Source organism: Rosa rugosa, chromosome 4 (assembly GCF_958449725.1).
Source record: "Rosa rugosa chromosome 4, drRosRugo1.1, whole genome shotgun sequence".
In the NCBI taxonomy this organism is placed as follows: Eukaryota; Viridiplantae; Streptophyta; class Magnoliopsida; order Rosales; family Rosaceae; genus Rosa; species Rosa rugosa.
The window spans coordinates 16,451,462-16,474,747 of NC_084823.1; the positions used below are offsets into that span (position 1 = coordinate 16,451,462).

General features: G+C 38.5%; 2 protein-coding genes across 2 annotated transcripts; both read left to right on the forward strand.

The window, feature by feature from the left end:
• The first annotated feature begins 14,521 nt into the window (after positions 1–14,521).
• On the forward strand, positions 14,522–18,004 carry LOC133743441 (protein NRT1/ PTR FAMILY 5.10-like). The gene is made up of 4 exons (XM_062171381.1): positions 14,522–14,754; positions 14,830–15,047; positions 15,847–16,343; positions 17,177–18,004. Exons 1-4 carry the CDS (start codon positions 14,616–14,618, stop codon positions 17,991–17,993), a joined length of 1,671 nt encoding a protein of 556 aa, XP_062027365.1. The 5' UTR covers positions 14,522–14,615; the 3' UTR covers positions 17,994–18,004.
• A 1,270-nt stretch (positions 18,005–19,274) lies between these two features.
• LOC133743440 (protein NRT1/ PTR FAMILY 5.10-like) lies at positions 19,275–23,259 on the forward strand. Its single transcript, XM_062171380.1, has 4 exons — positions 19,275–19,499; positions 19,603–19,820; positions 21,091–21,587; positions 22,371–23,259. Exons 1-4 carry the CDS (start codon positions 19,361–19,363, stop codon positions 23,185–23,187), a joined length of 1,671 nt encoding a protein of 556 aa, XP_062027364.1. The 5' UTR covers positions 19,275–19,360; the 3' UTR covers positions 23,188–23,259.
• The last annotated feature ends 27 nt before the right edge of the window (positions 23,260–23,286 follow it).

The following is a 23,286-nucleotide window of genomic DNA, read 5'->3' on the forward strand; positions in this document are numbered from 1 at the left end:
CATTTGACAACTCTCGAGGAATTTGAATCATTATTCCTAAAAGATCCTGTCGAACGCAACTCGTGCCTCAGAGGTATGAGTCAAGGAAAAGTGGGTCTTCAGCTACTTAATCTACTGAACAGCGGAATGAAATTCCTCGCTGGGATATGTCGACTTCGAAATTAAGTAAGAGGGATTTAATTGTGCTTTAGTACTCGCCGTTTGACGTTGCTTGTGAAATTTTAGGATTGTAAAATCTGAAAGCATGGTTTCGGCAAGTGGTACCATATAAGGCGTTGCTTTGGGGTAGCCGAGGAAGCTATGCGATTAGAAAATTTATAGGTTTGACTAAGGTCACCCTATGTTATACTTTAAAGTGTGTAGACCTCCTCGGGAATGCTTTAGCAAGTTAATGCGTATTCAGCATGAGCCGGAAACGTATCATCAGGGAAGAAGGAGAAGAGGCGTGTGTCACTGTGCGACCTCTATGGCGACTTCTTGAATTATGTTCCTTTGACTCACTTGTATGTGCGGTAGAAACTCCGTGTCAATTATGGCTATAGTTGACTCGAGTTTTTGGACGTCGAGATTGGCGTACGAGGAAACAAGGCTACTTTGTTCCGTGGACCAAATGGTTCGACTCAAGGTATCGAAAAATTTGGTCGATATCGACGTGTGTTAATTATTGTGTGGTTGAGTTCGTTCGGAGCTCCACCATTTGCCGAAGTCAACAATGGAAGGTCATGAAGTAAGACGTTTTTCTAGGAAGGGCAGATGACTCTCTGGGATTCTGGCCGTCTACAACAATACGTATTACTGGTAAGAATCCTAGAAGGACTGCGAGTATTTCTTCCTTGCTAATAGTTACGTTGACTTGTATTCCCTTGTTTTGGTTGATGTTGTTTTATGATTCTCCGACCTCATTAAAGTTCTGGTTGGTTGAAATCATGATAGTTCAACGTTGAAACTTATCCATTTGAGTTGTTTCCAAGGTTTAGAAAAATCTTGTGCTTTGTGGGTTCAGGTTGCAAAAGTATTTCGAAATTGTTTTCAATTCCAACAAACTTCACCCAAAGGTGAGACATTTGAACTCTCAACGTAGATTCCGAAGTCGGAAGTACAATTATGTGGTTTTGTTGTTCTTTCTTCAGAGCTACTTTGAAGCCAAATTTAGTCAACTTCCAAAGCTCCGAAATTTTGAAAACTTTAACATAACAGTGTTTGGCATCTTGGCCAATGATCTGGAAAATTTCATTTCTTTTCGACTGGACATGAAGTCGAGGCAATTTTTCCAAATCTGCTTTACGAGAAAGGAAAACTTGGAAACTCTTCTGCAAGTTGTTTTGGTAAAAATTTTCACTTCCTTTCTCTTCCCTTCTTGGAAGTTTACAGTTGTGGTATTGGAAATCATTTGGAATTTCCTAGAGCTCAAATTCCTTTTCTTAGGAAATTTGCAAAACGAAGTTTTGAGCATTGTTTTCGGTTGCTTATCCATATAAGTCAAGTTCAACGTAAACTGTAGTAAGGGAGGATATTCACTACACTACTAGACGATTGGCAACCGAAAGGCAAGAAAGAGACGTGCAAGGAACGAAAGGCGGAAAGCCTACATTACCATCATCGGGAACGCAACTTGCGACTTCAGCGACATGGCTTGAGATGGTCTGAACGACGGGTGATCTGGAAAAGTGTTTTGACGTCAAGTACGTTATGAGTGTTGTTCATGGTTGTTTAACCATCAGCTCCTCTAATTTTGGCGATGCTTTCGAAATCAACATTGTGCTATGTGTGGAAGCGTGTGAGCCTTCAGTCTTCAAGAGATAAACCTTTGACGGTGATCCTCAAATTTCGTCAGATAGTGAAGGAAGTACTTGTTGAATCTCATTTTCAAGACTGATCATCAGTTCGCCGAACTAGTGTCCAAAGATCCGTTGGCACGTGGCTGTTGCAGGTAGGGCAACATGATTCGATGTTGGTAACACGACGCATATCGTCCGCGTGGTTGGAAGGAGTGCTTCGCTTTTGAGCTCGTGGAATGGACGCGTTAGCCGAGATGGCGGTCATAAACGAATACGTAACGAACTCGGGTGCACTACGAGAAAATTCGTCAATTGTCGTCACATGGCAATTCGTGGAATACCTTTTAGAAATCGGCTGTTAGGTTCTGTCGTGCTTTTCTCGTATAGCTTGATTAGAAGGACGGATGCTCAGCCAAGTTCGCGTGTATTTGTCCTTCTGAGGACAATGACATCTTCCACGGTGAATTGCGAATTTCATGTTAGTGACGACGACGTCTACTTGTTGTTCATAGTTGATGGGAGTTCCATGAGGGGAACATATTTATACCTACGGGTAGTTGCGTAGGTCTATGGTTAAGTTCAAATTCCCGATTAACGGTGTACTTGTAGTAAGCGGGAATTGGATGAAGACGTAAATCGTCTACGAGTTGCCAGCTGTGGCAATATTGAGTTGGGGTGACAGGGTTGGTAGTTACCCAGATTTAATTAGTACAGACATGAACTGTCTGTGGAAATGCCAAGTATGGCAGTGTTATGAGGAGAGTGATAGAACGGTTAATTGCTCATTCTGGTTGTTATAAGAAAAATCTTGTGGGTACAGAAGAATAAAGTGAAATGGAGCGAAGTGTATCCTGTTGGTGATAAATAAGGAACACTTGGTAAGAGAAATGCTAGCTCCTGTGTTGACATGTATGACTAGTGATAATCCAGTTGTACCACAAGAACTCGGAATGAGAAATTGTTGTGGGTACTGGAGTCCGACATGAAAAGTAAAGTATTATTGACCGTTTGACCAATCATGAAATTTCGAGGACGAAATTTATTTAAGGGGGGTGGAACTGTGAGCCCCGGAAAAATATATCGAGCTTAATGGAGATCGTACGCGAAATTATTCAACGATCTCGATAAATGTCAAGATGCTCGAGGAATTTTTCAGAAATTTTCATAAAGTGAAATCCTCAATTTAGGAGGTGGATGGTAAAGTTTACGGCACGACGAGTTCGTGGAAATTTTCGGAGAATTTTCCGGATAACCGAGCTATTTATCGTGATTTTCCGAAGTTGTGGAATCCTAGAAAATAATTTAGAAAAATTGAAAAATAAGTGGCACGATCCTAGCCTTCCATTCCCTCCACCGCTTAATCTTAGCCATCCATGTTAATTGGACCGAGCTATTTATATAGGCCCTTGATCAGTTGGAAGGACCAGAAGGATCGAGAGACAGAGAGAGAGAGAACCAGAGTTCTCTAACCCGGACGCCACCGACCCGAGAAGGAAACCAGACCGGAACTTCCACGTCCGGCCACCCCACGTCGGCGCGCTGCCACCCGCGCCTTCGTCTCTGCATCGCCTACCTCCCTATACCCTCAGATCGTCCATGCAACGACGGTGGACGGAGCAGCAACGACAGGAAGCCCCGAGCTTTCTCCGGCCACCTGCAACTTCCGGCGACCGACTAAGCTGCATTTGGTATGGAAACCCATCTCCTCGTCCTACTCTACAAGTTTCTGCACTTAGTTTCGAATTAGATTAAGTTTTGATGATTTACGTTTCTGGGTAGCTACGGCCTGGCCGTGTTCTTCGTCTCCGGCGGCCTCTCCGGGCTTCGTTTCTTGCTCGGCTGTACTCACAGGTTAACAATCGAAGTGCTTTCGGATTGTTGGCGTCACACTCATCAGTTCATCACCCATTCCCGTCTGGGCAGTGAGTTCGTGGAGCTGAGTTGGGTTGATTCAGGTTGATTTCCGGTTTCGAAGGTATAATCTCGATCTAGAATCACGTTTTGTTCCTGTGTTAGTGATCGAAAGCTATGGAACCGAGCTTGGTTTGATATGATGAAATTGAAGACTCTGTTGTCGAATTGGTTATGTTGTTTTGTTGTGGTGCTTTAAGTTGTTGCAAGTAAATCTGGGAATTGGTAATTGAATTGAGATTTTGGACTGAAATTGGCTGCATGTGTTGTTGGTATGGCTGTTGTAAGTGGATTTGTTTGCTAAAGAAAATTTACTGAAAATTTGGATCAAGTTCTAAACATGGGTGTCCAGAGTAAATTACATACACCCATATTGAGTCGAAAATATGTTGGAAAAATATTGGGTGTCCATAGTAATTCCGTCGAATTATTACGCGACACAATCGTTAAGTAAAGTCGAACTTATTCGTTGACGAGATTGGAAATTTATTATAATTTTCGTTGTTTGAGCATTATATGAAATGGTAATAAGCAAAGAAAGGAAAATAAGTAAAGGTTCGATAATTTGGGTTAATTATCGAACAAGTCTCGGATGGTCAAACGTTGGTCAAACAATAGTCAATGTTGGTCAAACTTTGGTCAATCCTGGTCAAACCAGGAAAGGTTGGTAGGACGACTAGATGATCGTCGAGATTTTAGATAAGTGTTTAACAAATTATTAACGATTATTATGTCGGAATCTAGGACTCCAGTTACCCGAGGAACAGAAGGTTCGCGACTCTCGGAGTGCGTGAGAGAAAGCATTGGAATCCAGGTAGGGATTCAGGACTCTCCTCGGTTGGTGATTTTCTTTTATATTTTTATTAATGTGATGCATGATAAGTGGTATGGGTTGGTTATGTTAAAATACAATGCATACTAACCAATCCGTGAGAAAATGTGTGATGGCTTGAGAGCGAAGGGTGGCTCTGGCTTCCTTGGGTTCGATCCCCAAAACCTCCGGAGGGTTAGTTACGCCGGTCGTCCGGATATTCCGATTGTAATGACGGGCCCGGTACGTGTGCGTAGCTAGGTAGCGGACGCTCTCGCTACGCTTACCTGGTGATAAATTAATTTGAGGTAAGATCGTGTAGTGGGTCTATGGGACCGGCTATCAGGTAATGCTTGGATTTGGCGCCGTATTTATTTAAGCATCATGCATCGGTTTTCAAGTTGAAAAACCTTAATGTTTGTCGTTCCTTTAAATATTTGGTTTAAAGCATGTGTTCATACTGGAGCTCCAAACATTTATCTGTTGATTTTCAAACCTAGTCGAGTTAGAGTTCCTGTTGAGCAGCGAGGACGAAAGCTCACCCCTACAACAGTATGAATGCAGGTACTGTGCACTGGTGACGGGACAATAGCGGATGGAGCTGGGTGTGCAGAACAAGTTCGGTAAATTACCGTGTGAACCTTATTCTAAATTCTATTTCTCGAACTTTGTGTTCTGGAACTTGTGGTTATCTAGTCTCGTGTCATCATTTAGTTGAATTCTCTTCAAGTGAAATTCAACCTTGTGTGAGTCTTTATCCAAGTTCTGAACGAGTGAAATAGATTTCAGCAACTCAAGTTTTTCACCTCAAGCATATTTGTAGCTTCCGCTGTGTTTATACAAAAAGTTTCTCAAACAAAATGCCTAGCGGTTCTCTAGGATGTAAATCGAGAGTTTGGTTTATGTTTTAGAGACTCGCGGCACTGTGACGTGCTTAAGCTGGTGAGGTGCAGCTTGGGGCGTTACAATATGTTTGTATTTGCGGTGGCCACCGAAACTATAACAAGCGATTATCTCGAACCTTGCTTTGTTGATCAATATCAACGAAGTGACGACTGGCCAAAAAGGAAACAAAAAATCCAGGTCAAATTAGATTCCTTGACAAAGAGAAAGGTGTTTGGACCTATTGTTCCTACACCTCCCCATGTTAAACCCGTAGAATTTAAATGGCTATTTGTAAGGAAGCGTAATGAGAAAAACGAGATTGTGATATACAAGGCTCGTCTAATGGAGCAAGGATTTTCTCAACGCCCTATGATTGATTACGAGGAGACGTATTCTCCTGTAATGGACGTAATAACGTTTCGCTACCTTATCAGTTTGGTAGTTTCTGAAAAACTGAACATGCAGCTTATGAATGTGGTCACAACTTATCTCTATGGGGATCATGATATAGAGATATACATGAAAGTTTTTGAAGGACTTATGATACCCGATGTAAATAGTTCTAGACCACGGAACACGCTCTCCATTAGTTTTGAGGCGTTTTATGGATTGAAATAATCTAGACAGAGGTGGTATAACTGTACGTTTAAGTGAATATTTGATCGGGATGAGATATGTGAATAATAAACTATGCCCATGCGTGTTTATTAAGGAAACAAGTTTCGGGTTTGCAATTGTGGCGGTCAATGTCAAAGACATGAATTTGATTGATATTCCTGAAGAGATCAAGGAAATTGCAAAGCACTTGAAGTTAGAATTTGAGATGAAAGACCTTGGGAGAACAAATCATTGTCTCGACCTAGAGCCCGAGCACAGTGCAGATGAAATTTTGGTCCATCAACCAAATTACATCCAGAAGATGTTAAGACGCTTTAATGAGGATAAAAGCAAGAACACCCATGGTCGTCCGAAGTCTAGAGAGAACCGTATCGTCCTACAGATGATAACAAAGAGATTTTGGTGCTAGAAGTCTCATATCTAAGTGCAATATGCGTATTATTGTACTTGGCTCAATGCCCTAGACAGGACATCTCATTCGATGTGAACTTGTTAACTAGATATAGCTCTGCGCCAACACAGCGCCACTAGAATGGCATAAAAGAAATTTTTCGCTACCTTAGAGGTACGGCGGACATGGGCTTATTCTATCCCTATGCATCAAGAAATGGATCAAACCCCCTTGATCCCCAGAATGATGCTTGCCTTGTTGGATATTTTGATGCAGGCTATCTATCAGACCCGCACAAGGCGCGTTCCCAAATTGGTTATGTCTTTACAATTGGGAATACTGCAATCTCTTGGAGGTCTATGAAATAGACTCTTGTTGCTACATCTTCGAATCATGCTGAGATTCTAGCTCTTCATGAAGCAGTACGTGAATATATATGGTTGAGAGTCATCGCAAAGCATGTTCGAAGCACATGTGGACTGCATTCCACCACTAATGAACCAACCACTATCCACGAGGATAATGTTGCTTACATTGAGCAAATGAAGACGGGTTTCATCAAAAGAGACAACACCAAACATATTGCACCGAAGTTTTTCTTCAATCAACAACAACAGAAGCATCAAAATATTAAAGTCAAGCAAATTCGATCTGAAGACAATCGTGCAGACCTCTTTACCAAGTCACTACCAAAGTCTACATTCCAGAAGCATGTACAAGGTATTGGTCTACGTAAATTATCTGAATTACCTAACATGTAATTTTCAGGGGAAGTTGAAATCAGGGGGAGTATCCTAAAGCATACCCACTTGACCATCGTGTACTCTTTTTGTCCTTCGTCCAGGGTTATTTTGTCCCACTGGGTTTTGTTACCTGGCAAGGTTTTGACAAGGAACATCTTTGGCATGGTCACCCCCCTTACTGCATCCTGAAGATGCTTTGATTCGACATATAGATGCATTTGCTCATCTTTTCCCTTCGACCACGGGTTTTTCCCACTGGGTTTACCAAGCAAGGTTTTGGTGCAGCAACTCTAATGCATCCCTCTCGTAGACATACTACCTACTTATGGTGCTGATAAGAAGACTTCACCTATCTCTAAAGCTGTGATACTTGTAATAACCCGAAAATTAGTGTCAACTATAGAACACTATATTATTAGTTATATTCGAAAAGTCTTACTTTGTTTTGAGTATTTTCTTTTGAGAAATCAATATCATCACATACCGCACTGAGAAGATATGTAATTTTTTTAATACTAGACTTCTAGTAAACTTATCAAAATACCTTAGTTCGTATTTCTTGTGTACACTCGATATTTATCATTGAGCTCAATACTATTATCTATATTATTTTTGTGATGCATGTCATTTTAGTACTAATTATTGCTATTTTTTTTACCTTAAGAAAGCACTAAAGTTCTTTACTTATTAATTGGGTAAATGTGCATATGGATGTGTGTGTACATACATACATACATACATATATATATATATATATATATATATATATAGATATATATATATATATATATAGATATATATATATATATATATATATATACTGATTTATGCTTTCTTTCTTTTATTATTTTTTTTATTATTTTATCTTTTCCTTTAATCATTGAACCTAAATAGTGATTAATCACTCACCTTACAATTTCCTTTAATCATTTAACCTAAATAGTGATTAATCACTCACCTTACAATATTAAGTCACTTACTTTTTATGCTTATTTCTAGCCTATATAAACACATGATCTCTATCATATTTTCCTACAAGCTTAACAATCAAGTGCAAAACTGATTTGAAGCCTCCTTAGTTGAAGAGAAAACTCAAGATTCTCACACAAATCCTTCACTCTTTTTTCTCTTAAGAAATTCCCTTTTTGTCAAAGAAGTCCAAGCTTGATTTCAAGACCAAAATCTTCACCTCACCTTCTGAGTTCCTTAAGTAAGTACATGATTACATTCCTATATTCTTTTGTCTTTAAGATTTATCAAATTGCATAATCAATGATAAAATGGAAAAGGATCTGCTTTGCTGCAAACCCGTATTTTCGTATATAACAAATTCTGTTTTGTCAAAACTAATTACAGTATTAAATTCCTCATCAAAAGTTCTTCAATTTAGGCTTTTGAATCACTCAAAAAGGTTAAGAAATGAAGAAGTTATGGCTAATCAAAGTTTTCAACTTTTAAACTCGCTGGAAATCTCATACAGCCATCACAACTTCAAAAATTCATATCTCCCTCATTTCTTATCCGTTTTCTACAAACTTTATATCAATTTGAAGCTTAGGACCTCTACTTGTGATCTGGAGAGTTTGAGAGGTATTGGTAATTTTACACTGTACGTAAAGACTAAGAAATCAAAGGTCAGTAACAAAAATATCGGTTTCTGCACTGTTATGGTTCTTCACCATTTCTGGACTATATCCCTCTGATCTGGACTACATGACTTATTCCATTGAATTCCTTGTGAAAAACCCTTTGAAATGGTGTACTCATTTGACTAATTCGGACTTGTGATGGACAATATAACACATCTTGAAGTTTGATGACTCTAATCGGAGAAACATGAACACGGTTGATGAACTTCAATGGATTTGGACATAAGAACTGAAATATTAACTATAATTTAATTTTGTATTGTTACTCATTTAATGTTTGTGCTTTATTATTTCATATTTTACTTGATTTCAATTATGTATAAGCTTATTTATTTTATTATGTTTGCAAGTGAATTTACTTATTTTATGTTATACAATTATGTTACATATGTTTTCATATGAGATTATTCCTAAGTATATGTCTCTTTATGTGGGTGTACATATACATATATATTACGATCTATAATTCATAAAGATTGTATTTTGAGGATTTGATTATGTTTGAAAAGTACAATTGTGAAGCCGAGTGATTAGTATTACCCCGTACTTAAGTGAATTACTGGTAAATGTGTTTTGGTGTTATGAGGAGTTAGCCTGGGCCCTAGTCCCTACAGATAGTGCACTATTATACTCATAGGAAATAGGTGTCTACCTTGGGTATACATACTTTGGAGGTGTCCTCAGTATGCTGCGGCTTACCCGTGCTTTGGTATTATGGACCCTAGCACGTGGATTTATGAATTATTACCAGTCAACCTGGCTTTCCCGTGTTTTGGTATTATGGACCCTAACACGTGGATTTATGATTTGTTACCAGTTAATCCGAAAATTCACTATGAAGAGAAGTGTACTTATATTATTTTGATCAAATATCTATTTGCGATATATTATCAATATGTTATGGTGCTAAGTGAAAAGAGAATCGAGCATGCATTGCTTTGAGGTTATTTCATATTAATGCTGCAATAATTGTTGGTTCAATAAGGAGATGTGATTATGTGATTTATTACCAGTCTCATAAACCATTCACACGGATGAATATATTTGTATATATGTGTGTGTGTATTGTGTGTATACATATACATATTTAAGAATTCGTATGAACATATAAATGGTTCTTGGTACATTTTGAATTGGTTGTCCATATTTGATTTCTTATTAGACACATTAATATAAGAATGTAAGTTGTGTACTTACTGGGCTTGTGTTGCTCATGATGCTACACCTTCTTGTTTTCAGGTATTGAGTAGATGCTTGGGGAAACGGGATGAACCTACTAGATAAAAGAATGTTTTTCTATTACTATCTCAAGAGAAATATTTTGTTCAACTTCAGTATTGTAAAAATAATAATTTCAATTCCTAATAAAAGTACTATTCAGACATGTATATAATTTCTTTTACTTTCTATTGACTTATTCAAGAAGAAAATTTTATTCGTTTTGACTCACGTCACAAATTCACGAGCCATATTTCAGTACAATATTGGCCTTGGATTTGGGGGCGTGACAATACTGCTACTCCACACTCAAGCGCGTTGTGCTCTTTTTCTCCTTCGACCAAGGTTGTCTTTTCCCACAGGGTTTTTATTACTTAGCAAGGTTTTTGACGAGGCAACTTAGAAGCGCACAACCTACGCAACACTATTGACATGGAATATCCAAGGGGGAGTGTTGTAAATAATTATGGATAAATCATGTAAATAGATGTTGAGTAATAGGTGTCTATCCCTATAGGTTGGTGATTGATAAAATTGTATGTGGGAGTAAATGACGTTGCTATTAAACATTACCTTTTCGTGTACACCATGTACTCCTATATAAACCTCCTCATAGTGAGATGAATAGACACATTCCATTCTCTGTGTCTAAACTCTCTCTCTCTCAAATTATTTTACTTTATGTTTTACAACAGTTGGAAACAGTTATTCCAACAAAACAAGTGGTCGAAACTACGTCACGCGGAAATAGATATTCCGACAAAAATTGTGGTTGCAACTAATTCATCGAAAATACAATTATTTCCAACGGAAAACTTTAATTCCATCGACTGAGAGGGATAAAGTCTGAGAAGAGGGAGGATCCACGGGAAATTGTAGATCGTTGCCTCCCCTAACTCTCAAGCTGATGATCCAGATCAATATAGATCTAGATATGGCTATAGATAAGAGGGAGGAAAACTAAGGAAGTGTGTTTGGTTTTTATTTTTTAGAGAGAAGGTAGACTTTTTCTCCCTAGGAATTATTCTTTTTGATTACCCTAGTTGTTGATTAGACTTGCTATAGTTGAACACTTGATTTGTTGACATTAAGCTTTTGAAAAAAAATTCAAAAAGATGCAAAATATTCTTGGCAGCTTTAGAAGAAACCTGGCTAAAAGTTCAGCATTCATTGGCAAATATAGAATTATGTGCTTCTCTCCAAACTCCTAAATTCAATCCAAACTTCTATCGAAATGAAATATGAACCATCTTATTCTTATACCAACTGGGGTCCAACATAACTATTACACTAAAAATTAACTCCCTTCTACACTTGGAAATGTAATTTCAGTGTTCCATGTAGAGAAACCTGTATTTGAGAGTAAAAACTAACTAAATGTGAAAATCAACTACTTCATGTGAAAACTCAACTGTCACACTTGGAAACGTAATTCCAATGTTGCATATAGAGAAGGGTGGTTCTAGTTAGACCTCCCAATTTGCTATTTAGACCTCCTATAATTTTTGTAAAATTTTAATTCCTATTTTACCCACCCACAAAATGAGAGGAGAAGAAAGATCTGATTGTTGCAGCACAGTCGTACTCGTGTTCCCATCCCTATAGATGATCTTCCTTTCCAGTTCAATTTACTCGGCTATTTGATCTTTCCCAGCGATGAGATCGACTTGAAATAAGATTAGAATCGATATTTGGCAATGTACCCAAGCACCCAATTAAACCTCCCTTCTGAGCAGCAAAACGAGAAAAGAAGTCATCAAAATCAAAATGACTCAGACCCAGAAAACACAAAGCTCAACGAGACCCAATTCATCATGCTTTTCTCCGGGTATAGTTCTTTTCAATCTATATAAATATGGATTTGGCAAGCCATCAATTTGAACCTCAACCCAGCTACATACTTGCGCGGTTGAGTCCCAATTCAATCTCAGAATCAAGAACTAGCAATCAATGGTTATGGTTACTCCGTTTTATCTTTGGACAATGCTGCCTTTCATGGATATTCCCTGCTATTTGTTTTATTAAGTTATCTGGTGGCAAATTAAGTAATTAAGTGTATAGCCCTTCTCCGTTAGTGGTATTAATTTAATAGATGATATGCTTTTGATGTTAAGTTTGAGATAAATGCTGGATTTTCTTGCAGCATAACACTAAGGACAGCTCAGTGAGGCTTGCTTATGAAGCTCAACCATGCCCTAAAGCAATAGGTTCTCTAGCTGGGGAAACCATTGTGAAAGTCGCTTGTGGAACAAACCATACAGGCATCATATATGATGCCTGCCCTATTGCTCTGTTTGCTCCTCTGTGATTGTGTTATTATGTGTTCCTCGTTTAATTATTTAGTTTCTTTGTTAATACAGTGGCAGTGGATGAAAAGGGCTATGTATATACACAAGTGTTTCTATATGGCATGATCTTTTACTCCAAATTTGAAGCATTTTAACACATTAATGTATCCTGCGCTTGTACAAAACCTCTAGGTTCCAGTTCAATAATGTGGCGAGGGGAAGTACTTTTCGACCATAATATGACAGTTAAACTCTTTCACAAACCAGTATAGGTCTTAGTTACGGCGTTAGTAGTTTCTTGCTCTTCTTCTTTGGCACTGTCCGAGTCTTGGTTGAGGCATTGATTGAAACGTATTGCACTATGGTTGATTGTTCATGCCCAGTTTATTTTATTGGCTTGAACACTGATTTATGATTGTGATGCATATTTACTCTATTGAGGAGAACACAAATAAAAGAATCATTTAAAAAAAAAAATTGTAGAAGGGGTAAAGTAGGAAATAAATTTTTACAAAAATTTGAGGAGGTCTAAATAGCAAATTGGGAGGTCTGAATAGAACCACCTTATAGAGAAACCCCATAAGAGTTCTTGAGAGCTTTATCTAGCTATATGTGGAAATGAATCTACTTTTCTTTATTTGAAACCACATGCTTGCATGCGTAAGAAAATGTTTTCATTATAAAAATAGTAAAATTTATTTAAACAAAGAAGAAGAAGATAAAATGGTATATACAAATAATGGGTAGTTATGTGCAAAGATGGGTAATTTTCTTCTTTATATTATTTTTTTCTTTTTTATTCTTTTTTGTATCCTTATTTATTAAATATTAATTTAATATAATCTATAGTGTGAGGATATTTGAGTATTTTCACATCCACTCCGTCTAACAAAGCCTATGTTATAGATAGATAATGTAGATAATAATGAACTTTTAATCAATTATGTAACCATTTTCCATATATTGATCTCTACTTAATTAAAATGAAGTTTCACTTAGTACTTCATATTATATCAAACTAATATACCTATGTTCTCTCGTCCGAGGAGCTCTCTCTCCTCGTGTATTTCTACGGCGGCTGCAAGGCTAAGTTTTCAAACCCAAATCATAGATCGCCCTTCCCTGATCTCCTTCCAATCCTTTTCCATCTTTCCACTCATTTGGATCTCATCTCCCTTACCTTCTTCAACCCATTTCATCTCGAGCATCCACATGGGCGCCTTCGTTGATGAGATAGAGGTCTCGCAGTGGGTGGTGGATTTGATGCCAGCCTTCCCTTGGCTGGTTGGGCGTTTTGCTTCAGAGGAGAAGACGGTGGCTGCTCTGGGTCAGATTGTGCAACTCTGCTCTTGCTCTTGGTTTCTTGATCCAGGAGGAGGCGGTGATGCTGGTGGAGGTGGTGCTGTCTGCGGCAGCGATGCTGACGGAGGTGCTCCTAGCCATTTTGTTCCAATGGTTGTTAGGGTTGTTTTGGGCCCTCGGGTTGTCTTCAGCCCTAGTGGTGGTGATGTTGGCCATGGCGGCATTCCTGGCTGTGGCAATGGCAATGCAGACGGTGTTGGTAAAGCCGGTGGTGTTGGCACTGTTGCTAACGGCGGCAGCGCTAAAGTCAATCTGCTTCTAGCCACCCTAGGGTTTGATTCATGCCCTAGGCTTATCTTTGGGCTTGAATGTGGGCTTAGTAGCCCACTCTTGTTTTTATTTTAGTATTTTTGTTTTTCTTTTATTTTTCTTTTCGTTGTGTTTTAATAACGAAACGGAGCTCGGTTGGGAGGGTTTTAGGGTCCAATTGAGGCATTTTTTGAGTATTTCCCTACTCTCTTTCCCGACCGTTTGAGCGTGCTGTGTTTGTCAGTACAGAGTTACGTTTAGGTACTCATTTTATCGGGGACACACATGTGGCGGGTTCCTTTGTAATTTTGTTGGCCGGAATAATGAAAAGTGTTCACGTTTCTTCTAAAAAAAAAAAAATTAAGTTTCACTTTAATTAAATTACCTTTTTTTTTTGAGAATGAATGTGACACATATTAACTTATTCAATTAAAAGTCTGACATAAACAAAATTAAGATATTACAAAAAAAAAAAAAAAACATTGTTGAGTATGATCTACGCTCTTTTCTCTTTTTCAAAGCTTTGACTGAGGAACGGAATTGCTATTTACTCGAATAATAATAAATAAATAAAAATTGAGTACTTCAAAAGCGAGACGTCATCAAGAAAACGAAATTAGTGAAGAATAAACTCTATAACGTGGAAGGGAGAACATGAAAAGGTTGGAATTGGATACGGAATATCTCCCTCTACACGACCTGACCACAGTTAATGGCTACATCTCTCGAAGAATCTCCGGAGACCCGAACTCCACTCCTAGACGACGTCGTAGACGGCGCCGTTGATTACAAAGGCCATCAGGTCCACAGATCAACCTCCGGCGGTTGGCGTTCCGCATCCTTCATAATAGGTAACGCCGCACTGAATCAACCTCGTTACATTATGAATCATAGTAGTGAATTTGAATTTGAATTTGAATTATTAGGAGTGGAAGTTGCGGAGAGGTCTGCCTACTATGGAATAAGCTCGAATCTAATAACGTTTCTGACGGGGCCGTTGGGACAGTCGACGGCGACGGCGGCGGAGAATGTGAACATATGGTTCGGAACGGCGTCGTTGCTTCCTCTATTGGGAGCGTTCGTGGCGGATTCTTTTCTCGGACGCTACCGCACCATTATTGCTGCTTCTCTCCTCTACATTTTGGTCCGTCCCTTTCCTTCGATACTTTATTTTTGTTTATTTTTTCCGCTGTATTGTTTATTTGAGGGGATAATCTGTTGACCCGTGATCTGGATCTGTAGCATGCGGATTTTTTTTTTTTTTTGCATGGACCTGGATTCCTGGAAACGTTCTCGTATTGAATAGCAATGCGATCCCATAGAAAGAACACTAGCCGGAATCTAGCTGCTTTGTCATGGATGAGAAGGAGAAATCCGAGAAATGGAACTTGGTTGAAGTAATGTATTTTGCATATATTTGGGCTGTTTACGATGTCAAAATGAGCGAGTTTTTATCTCCATTGTCCATCATTCCTTACTTGTCAGCACGTACAATACCCTTGTGTTTATACTTTAGCATTTACTTGTTAAAACATAACCAGTATTCCTCGTCATGCAATTACGAAAAACCCAGGATGAGATGTATATGACTCTTTGTGCTCTGGTAGACCTTTTCCCTTCCAAGGCATAACTTTAGTAGTTGATGATGCTTATGGTGGTTTTGTAACCTTTGACTTGGTTGGGAAAACAAAAGGTCTCTAACTATACCAGTCTTCGGTGCTTGTAGGAACTCTAAAGCTGCCATACCAAGATGAGTTGCATCCCTCAGTTTTGTGTACCAGGAAACTTTAGTTTTCCTCACCTAGGACTATGAGGTTCAACAGTCTGCCTTGTCCTGTCTAAATTCCGACAGACTGATGGCTGATTATGAGTGCCAGTTTTAGTATTGTTTTCTACATCTTGCTATGTTTGAACATTATTGTTCTTGACCTGAATTGGAACAGGGACTCGGCTTGTTGACTGTGTCGGCCTTGCTTACTTCTTCTGAGCTTCAAATATTGTTATTCTTCTTCTCTCTATATCTAGTAGCAGTTGCGCAAGGTGGACACAAGCCCTGTGTTCAGGCTTTTGGGGCAGATCAGTTTGATGGACAAGATCCAGAGGAGTGCAAAGCGAAAAGCTCATTCTTCAATTGGTGGTACTTTGGCATCTGTACAGGCTCACTATTCACAGTCTTGGTATTGGCCTACATACAGGACAATCTAAGCTGGGGTCTGGGTTTTGGAATTCCATGTGTTGTGATGGTCCTTGCACTGATTATTTTTGTCAGTGGAACTAGAACATACCGGTATAGCATCAAAGGGGAGGAGGAAAGCCCATTTGTGAGAATCGGCAAGGTTTTTGTTGCTGCATTAAGGAACCGGCGAACTAGTTCTTCAGCAATAGCTTCTGAAGAAGAATCCCGTGGAACCTTGCCTGATCAAAGTTCTGAACAATTCAAGTAAGCATCTTATCTGCATAGCTTTAGATTAAAGAGAATGGGGAGTAAAATAGGAGAAAGATTCATATGAAGCCAAATATAGAGTAAAATAGCTTTAGATAAAAGGGTTTGATACATATGAAGCCAAATTTATTTTGCATGACTTTTCTGAGTACTGACTTTAAAAATATTTGATAGATGAAGGTTCTTATCAAGTGTTTATATCTCGCATTTGGCTCCTGTGTCCCTATCAGTTTTATATAGCATGTAACGGAGATTGTCATATTCCTTCTTATTATATATATGAATCCCAGTTTTTTTTTGGTTTTTTTTTTGTTTGTTTTGGGTCTGATGTATCCCAATTAGTTCATACTCGGGAATATAATAGTTCGGATTGAGGTACACTGAGTGAAGAATCTGGCATTTATACAGCTATGTGTATTCGTTGTTGTGTAACTAGGTCATTTTGGAATTTATAAATGCACTTTTCAAACCGGTCCTGTAGTTGTTGTGGTTTTAGTTGGTTCAGCAAGAACTATTTCGTTTCAGTGCATCAGTTATACTATATATACTTATGGGGGCTATTGGACTTCGCCATTTAATGGAACTTTGGGTTATGTCTTGTAAAGTGACTTTGTTTATTGAAAAAGCCGTCATTCCAACTAAAGAAACTCCTATATATAATTTGCTGTACTAAAGTTATTCACTCCACTTTAGTATATTTTCCTTATAATGTAAATCTTTGTTCTTCATGTCGCTGACAATAGGAAACTGTAATTGATCTCATAAGTTTAAATACTCGACCAAAGCTCTTTTGAAGCTTCTTTTAAGTTCTTTTTCCTTTAATTTTGCAGGTTCCTCAACAAAGCCTTGCTTGCACCAGATGATTTGAAGAAAAACGGGAAGGTGTGTACCATCGCTGAGGTTGAGGAAGCAAAGGCTGTTCTTAGGCTGTTTCCAATATGGGCTACATCCTTGGCATATGCTATTGTATTTGCACAGTGCACTACTTTCTTCACCAAGCAAGGTGCCACCATGGACAGAACTATTGTCCCCGGTTTCGACATACCAGCTGCTTCACTTCAGTCATTTATCAGCCTTGCCATAATGATAGTCATACCCATGTATGACCGCATTTTTGTTCCAATGGCAAGAGCTTTCACTAGAGAACCCTCTGGCATTACAATGCTACAAAGAATCGGAACTGGGATGTTTTTCTCTATCATTTCTATGGTTGTTGCAGCTTTAGTTGAGATAAAAAGGCTCCAAACTGCGAAAGATTATGATCTGGTTGATCTGTCAAGTGTCACAATTCGAATGAGTATTTGGTGGTTAGTTCCTCAGTACTTCTTGTATGGACTAGCTGATGCTTTCACCATGGTTGGTCTACAAGAGTTCTTCTACGATCAGGTACCAAATGAATTAAGAAGCGTAGGACTTGCCCTCTACCTCAGTATATTTGGTGTGGGAAGCTTTCTGAGCAGCTTTCTTATCTCTATTATTGAGGAAGCAACCAGTTGGGGAGGCCACACTAGCTGGTTTTCCGATAACCTTAATCTTGCACATCTTGATTACTTTTACTGGTTACTTGCAGCACTCAGTGCAGTAGGATTGTTGGTCTACTTGTATTTTGCAAAATCTTACATTTATAACAGGGCTAGTACAATATAAACACAAAAGTACATGAATAGGATTAATGGGGTCATTAAACGAAAACCAAAGGACATGAGCATAAGTACAGTGCACAAACAAATGGTTTACAAATTCATCTTCTAGAAAAGGGTATTGGCTTTTCAATCAAAATGTAGGCCTGGCAAACTGGCGGGTTTTAACGGGTTACCGTGCAAGTTTCTTGCGGGTTGCTGGGTTACATCCCATTTGCCAGGTCTATAATTTACACAAAATGTGTGTTTTGAATTATCAAAATTTAATCGTTGGCATTACCAACTTATCAAAAAAAAAAATCACTGGAATTATCAAAATACCGCTATATTATATATATATTATATGTTGAATGGTCAATATATTGGACATATCAGTTTCTAAACACATGTCCTTATTGGAGAAATGAAGAGTGTAGACTTTTTATAGTTCATTTGTTGACCAAACTCTAAAATTCAATCCAAACTTTGTCTCAGAAACACGTTTGGTTTATGGAGAGTAAGTATCAGGAAAGGAAAGTTGTTCATTTCTTGTGTTTAGGATACAAAAGGAAAGGCAATATTTTCCTGAATGAAGAGAAAATAAGGGGGAAATTGGTACCTTCTAAACTCCAAAGGAATCACTTTCCTTCATTTTTTCCTTTCATTTATAACTCACAATACATTATTTTATTACAAATTATAAACTTTTTAATAACTTTCTGGATAACTTTCCTTATATTAACAAATATCGGAATAGAAAGTTCTTCGGAAATTGCGTGACTTGTGAATTATATTCACTACTATGATTCACGAGTGTGAATTGCATTTTATTCCGATGAACTATTGAAAAAGGGTATTATTGGCGTTTCAAAATTTTAATTATATTAAGATGAATTGACTTAATATATAAGATTTTTTATATATTGATCTCTACTTGATTAAAATGAAGTTTTATTTTAATTAAATTACCATTTTTTTGTGGAGTATGACAGTCACACCTATAATTTGCAATCCACACCTTTTTTTTTTTCAATTGAAAGTCATATAAAAAGACATAGTTAAGATATTAATAAAATAAAATCGGAGAATACAAAATCATAAAATGAAGAGTATGAACTTCGCTCTTTTCTTTTTATTTTATTCTTTTTTTAAACTTTAACTGAAAATCGAAATCGAAAAGTGAACTGAGTTACTACTTTACTCGAATCAGGAAAAAAAAAAAAAAACAAAAAGTTACTATTTTACTACTCACTACAAAAGCCAGACGTCATCAGGAAAACGAAGTTTTGCAAGCAAAGATTGAACTATATAACGCGGAAGGGAGAACGTGAAAAATTTGGATACGAAATATCTCCAAGTAGGCAAGTTGCCTACTACTCGAGCCGAGCACTGGTAATGGCTACATTTCTCGAAGAATCTCCGGAGACCCGCACTCCACTCATAGACGACGGCGTAGACGGCGCCGTTGACTACAAAGGCCATCAAGTCCGCAGATCCACCTCCGGCGGTTGGCTTTCAGCATCGTTCATAATAGGTAACACAATCATTTGTTTTCCTTGCAGTATTTTTTTTTTTTTTTGGGTACAAATTTTCCTTGCAGTATTGAGAAGCTAAAGAATCATTTGAATTTGACTCAGGGGTGGAAATTGCGGAGAGATTCGCCTACTATGGGATTAGCTCGAATCTGATAACGTTTCTGACGGGGCCGTTGGGACAGTCGACGGCGACGGCGGCTGAGAATGTGAACATATGGTCCGGAACTTCTCAGTTGCTTCCTCTATTGGGAGCATTCGTGGCGGATTCTTTTCTGGGTCGCTACCGCACCATTATTGTTGCTTCTCTCCTCTACATTCTGGTCTGTCCCTTTCATCCCATTTTTCCGTTGTTTATTTTTGCACGCTGTGAACGTGGTCAAAGTCAATGCGGGTTAGGTTTGTAATTTTGACTTACTTGCGGGGATAATCTGCTGACCCTACCCGTTTAGATGATCTGGATCTGTAGCGTGCGTATTTTTTTTTTTTTTTTCCTGGATTCCTGGAAACGTTCTCGTATTGAAAAGCAATGCGATCCTTGATAAGAACACTAGCCTAGCAACTAGTTGCTTTGTCATGGATGAGAAGAGAAATCCGGAATCCAAAAAATGGATACATGCACAACTTGACGTGAAGCTATTACCAGCTTCTTAGGAGGGAAAGCTGAGCTGAGTTAGTGGAGCTGCAGGGGAAACTCTATGCTGTTGGTGGTGACTGCTTGTGTTTCCCCTACGATCAGCATTTCGAAAGGTGGAATGGTTGTGCCTGACCGCACCGCCGTTTTTGGTAACCTGAGTCTGCATACTATATATAGCACTGACATTCCTTACTTGTTATGCACCAGTATTTTTCTCTCTGGTGAAAATAGTCAAAAGTCCCTTGTGTTTATACTTAATCACTTGTTAAAACCTATTCTGCATTCCAAGTTATGCAATTATGAAACCGAACCCAGGATGAGAGGTACAGGAATCTTTGTGCTCTGGTAGTAGACCTTTGCCCTTTCAAGGCATAACTTTAGAAGTTGATGAAGCTTATGGTGGTTTTGTAACCTTTGCCTTGGTTGGGAAAAGGCCTCCAACTATACCAGTCTTTGGTGCTTGTAGCAACTGTAAAGCTGCCACATCAAGATGAGTTGCATCCTCAGTTTCATGTACCAAGAAACTTCAGTTTTCCTCACCTAGGAGACTAGGACTAGGAGGTTGAACAGTCTGCCTTGTCCTGTCAACATTTCGACAGAATTATGGCTGTCTGGCTGACAGTGAGAAAATGAGTATTCTTGTCACAGTAGTTTAATTTGGAAAACAAAAGTATTCGTGTCACGAACTACTTTTAATGTAGACTTCTCATGAACCCAGTCATTGTCTTTCCAGGTGTTACATTTTGGCCTGGTTTAAACTGAATTCTGGTTTTTCACCATAAACTGAGTTCTGGTTTTGCCAGGTGTACTAAAAAATACTGCAGATTTGATCTATATTTCACTTTACCTTCTGATGGAAGGAGCATGTTACAAATGATTATGAGTGCCAGTTCTAGTATTGTTTTCTACATCTTGCTATGTCTGAACATCATTGTTCTTGACCTGAATTGGAACAGGGACTCGGCTTGTTGACCATGTCGGCCTTGCTTACTTCTTCTGAGCTTCAAATATTGTTATTCTTCTTCTCTCTATATCTAGTAGCAGTTGCGCAAGGTGGACACAAGCCCTGTGTTCAGGCTTTCGGGGCAGATCAGTTTGATGGACAAGATCCAGAGGAGTGCAAAGCGAAAAGCTCATTCTTCAATTGGTGGTACTTTGGTAGCAATGCAGGCATACTATTGACAGTCTCAGTATTGGCCTACATACAGGACAATCTAAGCTGGGGTCTGGGTTTTGGAATTCCTTGTGTTGTGATGGTCCTTGCACTGATTATTTTTGTCAGTGGAACTCGGACATACCGGTATAGCATCAAAGGGGAGGAGGAAAGCCCATTTGTGAGAATTGGCAAGGTTTTTGTTGCTGCATTAAGGAACCGGGGAACTAGTCCTTCAGCAATAGCTTCTGAAGAGGAATCCCGTGGAACCTTGCCTGATCAAAGTTCTGAACAATTCAAGTAAGCATCTTATCTGCATAGGTTTATATTAAAGAGAATGGGGAGTATACTCGGAGAAAGATTCAATAAAAGAGTTTGATACATATGAAGCCCATTTTATCTTGCATGACTCTTCTGAGTACTGACTTTAAAAGTATTTGATAGATGAAGGTTCTTATCAAGTGTTTATATTTCCCATTTGGCTCCTGTCCCTATCAGTTTTACATAGCATGTAACGAAGATTGTCATATTTCTTCTTATTATCTTTATGAATCCCTTTATTTTTTTTTTGGGGTCTGATGTATGCCAATTAGTTCGTACTCAGGCATATAATAGTTGGGATTAAGGTACACTGAGTGAAAAATCTGTCATTTATACAGCTATGTGTATTCGTTGTTGTGTAACAAGGGCATTTTAGAATTTATAAATGCACTTTTTAAACCGGTGCTGCAGTTATTGTGGTTTTAGATGGTTCAGCAAGAACTATGTCGTTTCAGTGCATCAGTTATACTACATATACTTATGGGGGCTATTGAACTTTGCCATTTAATGGAACTTTGGGTTATGTCTTGTAAAGTGACTTTATTTATTGAATAAGCCGTTATTAATTCCAACTAAAGAAACTCCTATATATAATTTGCTGTACTAAAGTTATTCACTCCACTTTAGTATATTTCCCTTATAATGTAAATCTTTGTTCTTCAATCGCTGACAATAGGAAACTGTAATTGATTTCATAAGTTTAAATACTCGACCAAAGCTCTTTTGAAGCTTCTTTAAGTTCCTTTCCCTTTAATTTTGCAGGTTCCTCAACAAAGCCTTGCTTGCACCAGATAATTTGAAGAAAAACAGGAAGGTGTGTACCATCGCTGAGGTTGAGGAAGCAAAGGCTGTTCTGCGGCTGTTTCCAATATGGGCTACATGCTTGGCATATGCTATTGTATTTGCACAGTCCACTACTTTCTTCACCAAGCAAGGTGCCACCATGGACAGAACTATTGTTCCGGGTTTTGACATACCAGCTGCTTCACTTCAGTCATTTATCAGCGTTGCTATAATGATGATCATACCCATTTATGACCGCATTTTTGTTCCAATGGCAAGAGCTTTCACCAGAAAACCCTCTGGCATTACAATGCTACAAAGAATCGGAACTGGGATGTTTTTCTCTATCATATCTATGGTCGTCGCAGCTTTAGTTGAGATAAAAAGGCTCCAAACTGCCAAAGACTATGACCTGGTTGATCTGCCAAGTGCCACAATTCCAATGAGTATTTGGTGGTTGGTTCCTCAGTACTTCTTGTACGGACTAGCCGATGTTTTCACCATGGTTGGTCTACAAGAGTTCTTCTACGATCAGGTACCAACTGAATTAAGAAGCATCGGACTTGCCCTCTACCTCAGCATATTTGGTGTGGGAAACTTTCTGAGCAGCCTTCTTATCTCTGTTATTGAGGAAGCAACCAGTTGGGGAGGCCACACTAGCTGGTTTTCCGATAACCTGAATCTTGCACATCTTGATTACTTTTACTGGTTACTTGCAGCACTCAGTGCAGTTGGATTGTTGGCCTACATGTACTTTGCAAAATCTTACATTTATAATAGGGCTAGTACAATATAAACACAAATCTGAATCGTTATAATTACCACAAAATACAGTTTAGTAAATCTGGAAAGTGAATGTGTTGATCAATTGTGCTTGGTATTGTTCTCCCATAAA

Excerpts from the sequence above, each read along its gene's own strand:
- LOC133743441 (XM_062171381.1), top strand. The coding sequence starts at position 14,616 with ATGGCTACATCTCTCGAAGAATCTCCGGAGACCCGAACTCCACTCCTA. Across the intron at positions 15,048-15,846 it reads CTTCTCTCCTCTACATTTTG|GGACTCGGCTTGTTGACTGT; the intron begins GTCCGTCCCTTT and ends GAATTGGAACAG. Across the intron at positions 16,344-17,176 it reads CAAAGTTCTGAACAATTCAA|GTTCCTCAACAAAGCCTTGC; the intron begins GTAAGCATCTTA and ends TTAATTTTGCAG.
- LOC133743440 (XM_062171380.1), top strand. The coding sequence starts at position 19,361 with ATGGCTACATTTCTCGAAGAATCTCCGGAGACCCGCACTCCACTCATA. Across the intron at positions 19,500-19,602 it reads TTCAGCATCGTTCATAATAG|GGGTGGAAATTGCGGAGAGA; the intron begins GTAACACAATCA and ends AATTTGACTCAG. Across the intron at positions 19,821-21,090 it reads CTTCTCTCCTCTACATTCTG|GGACTCGGCTTGTTGACCAT; the intron begins GTCTGTCCCTTT and ends GAATTGGAACAG.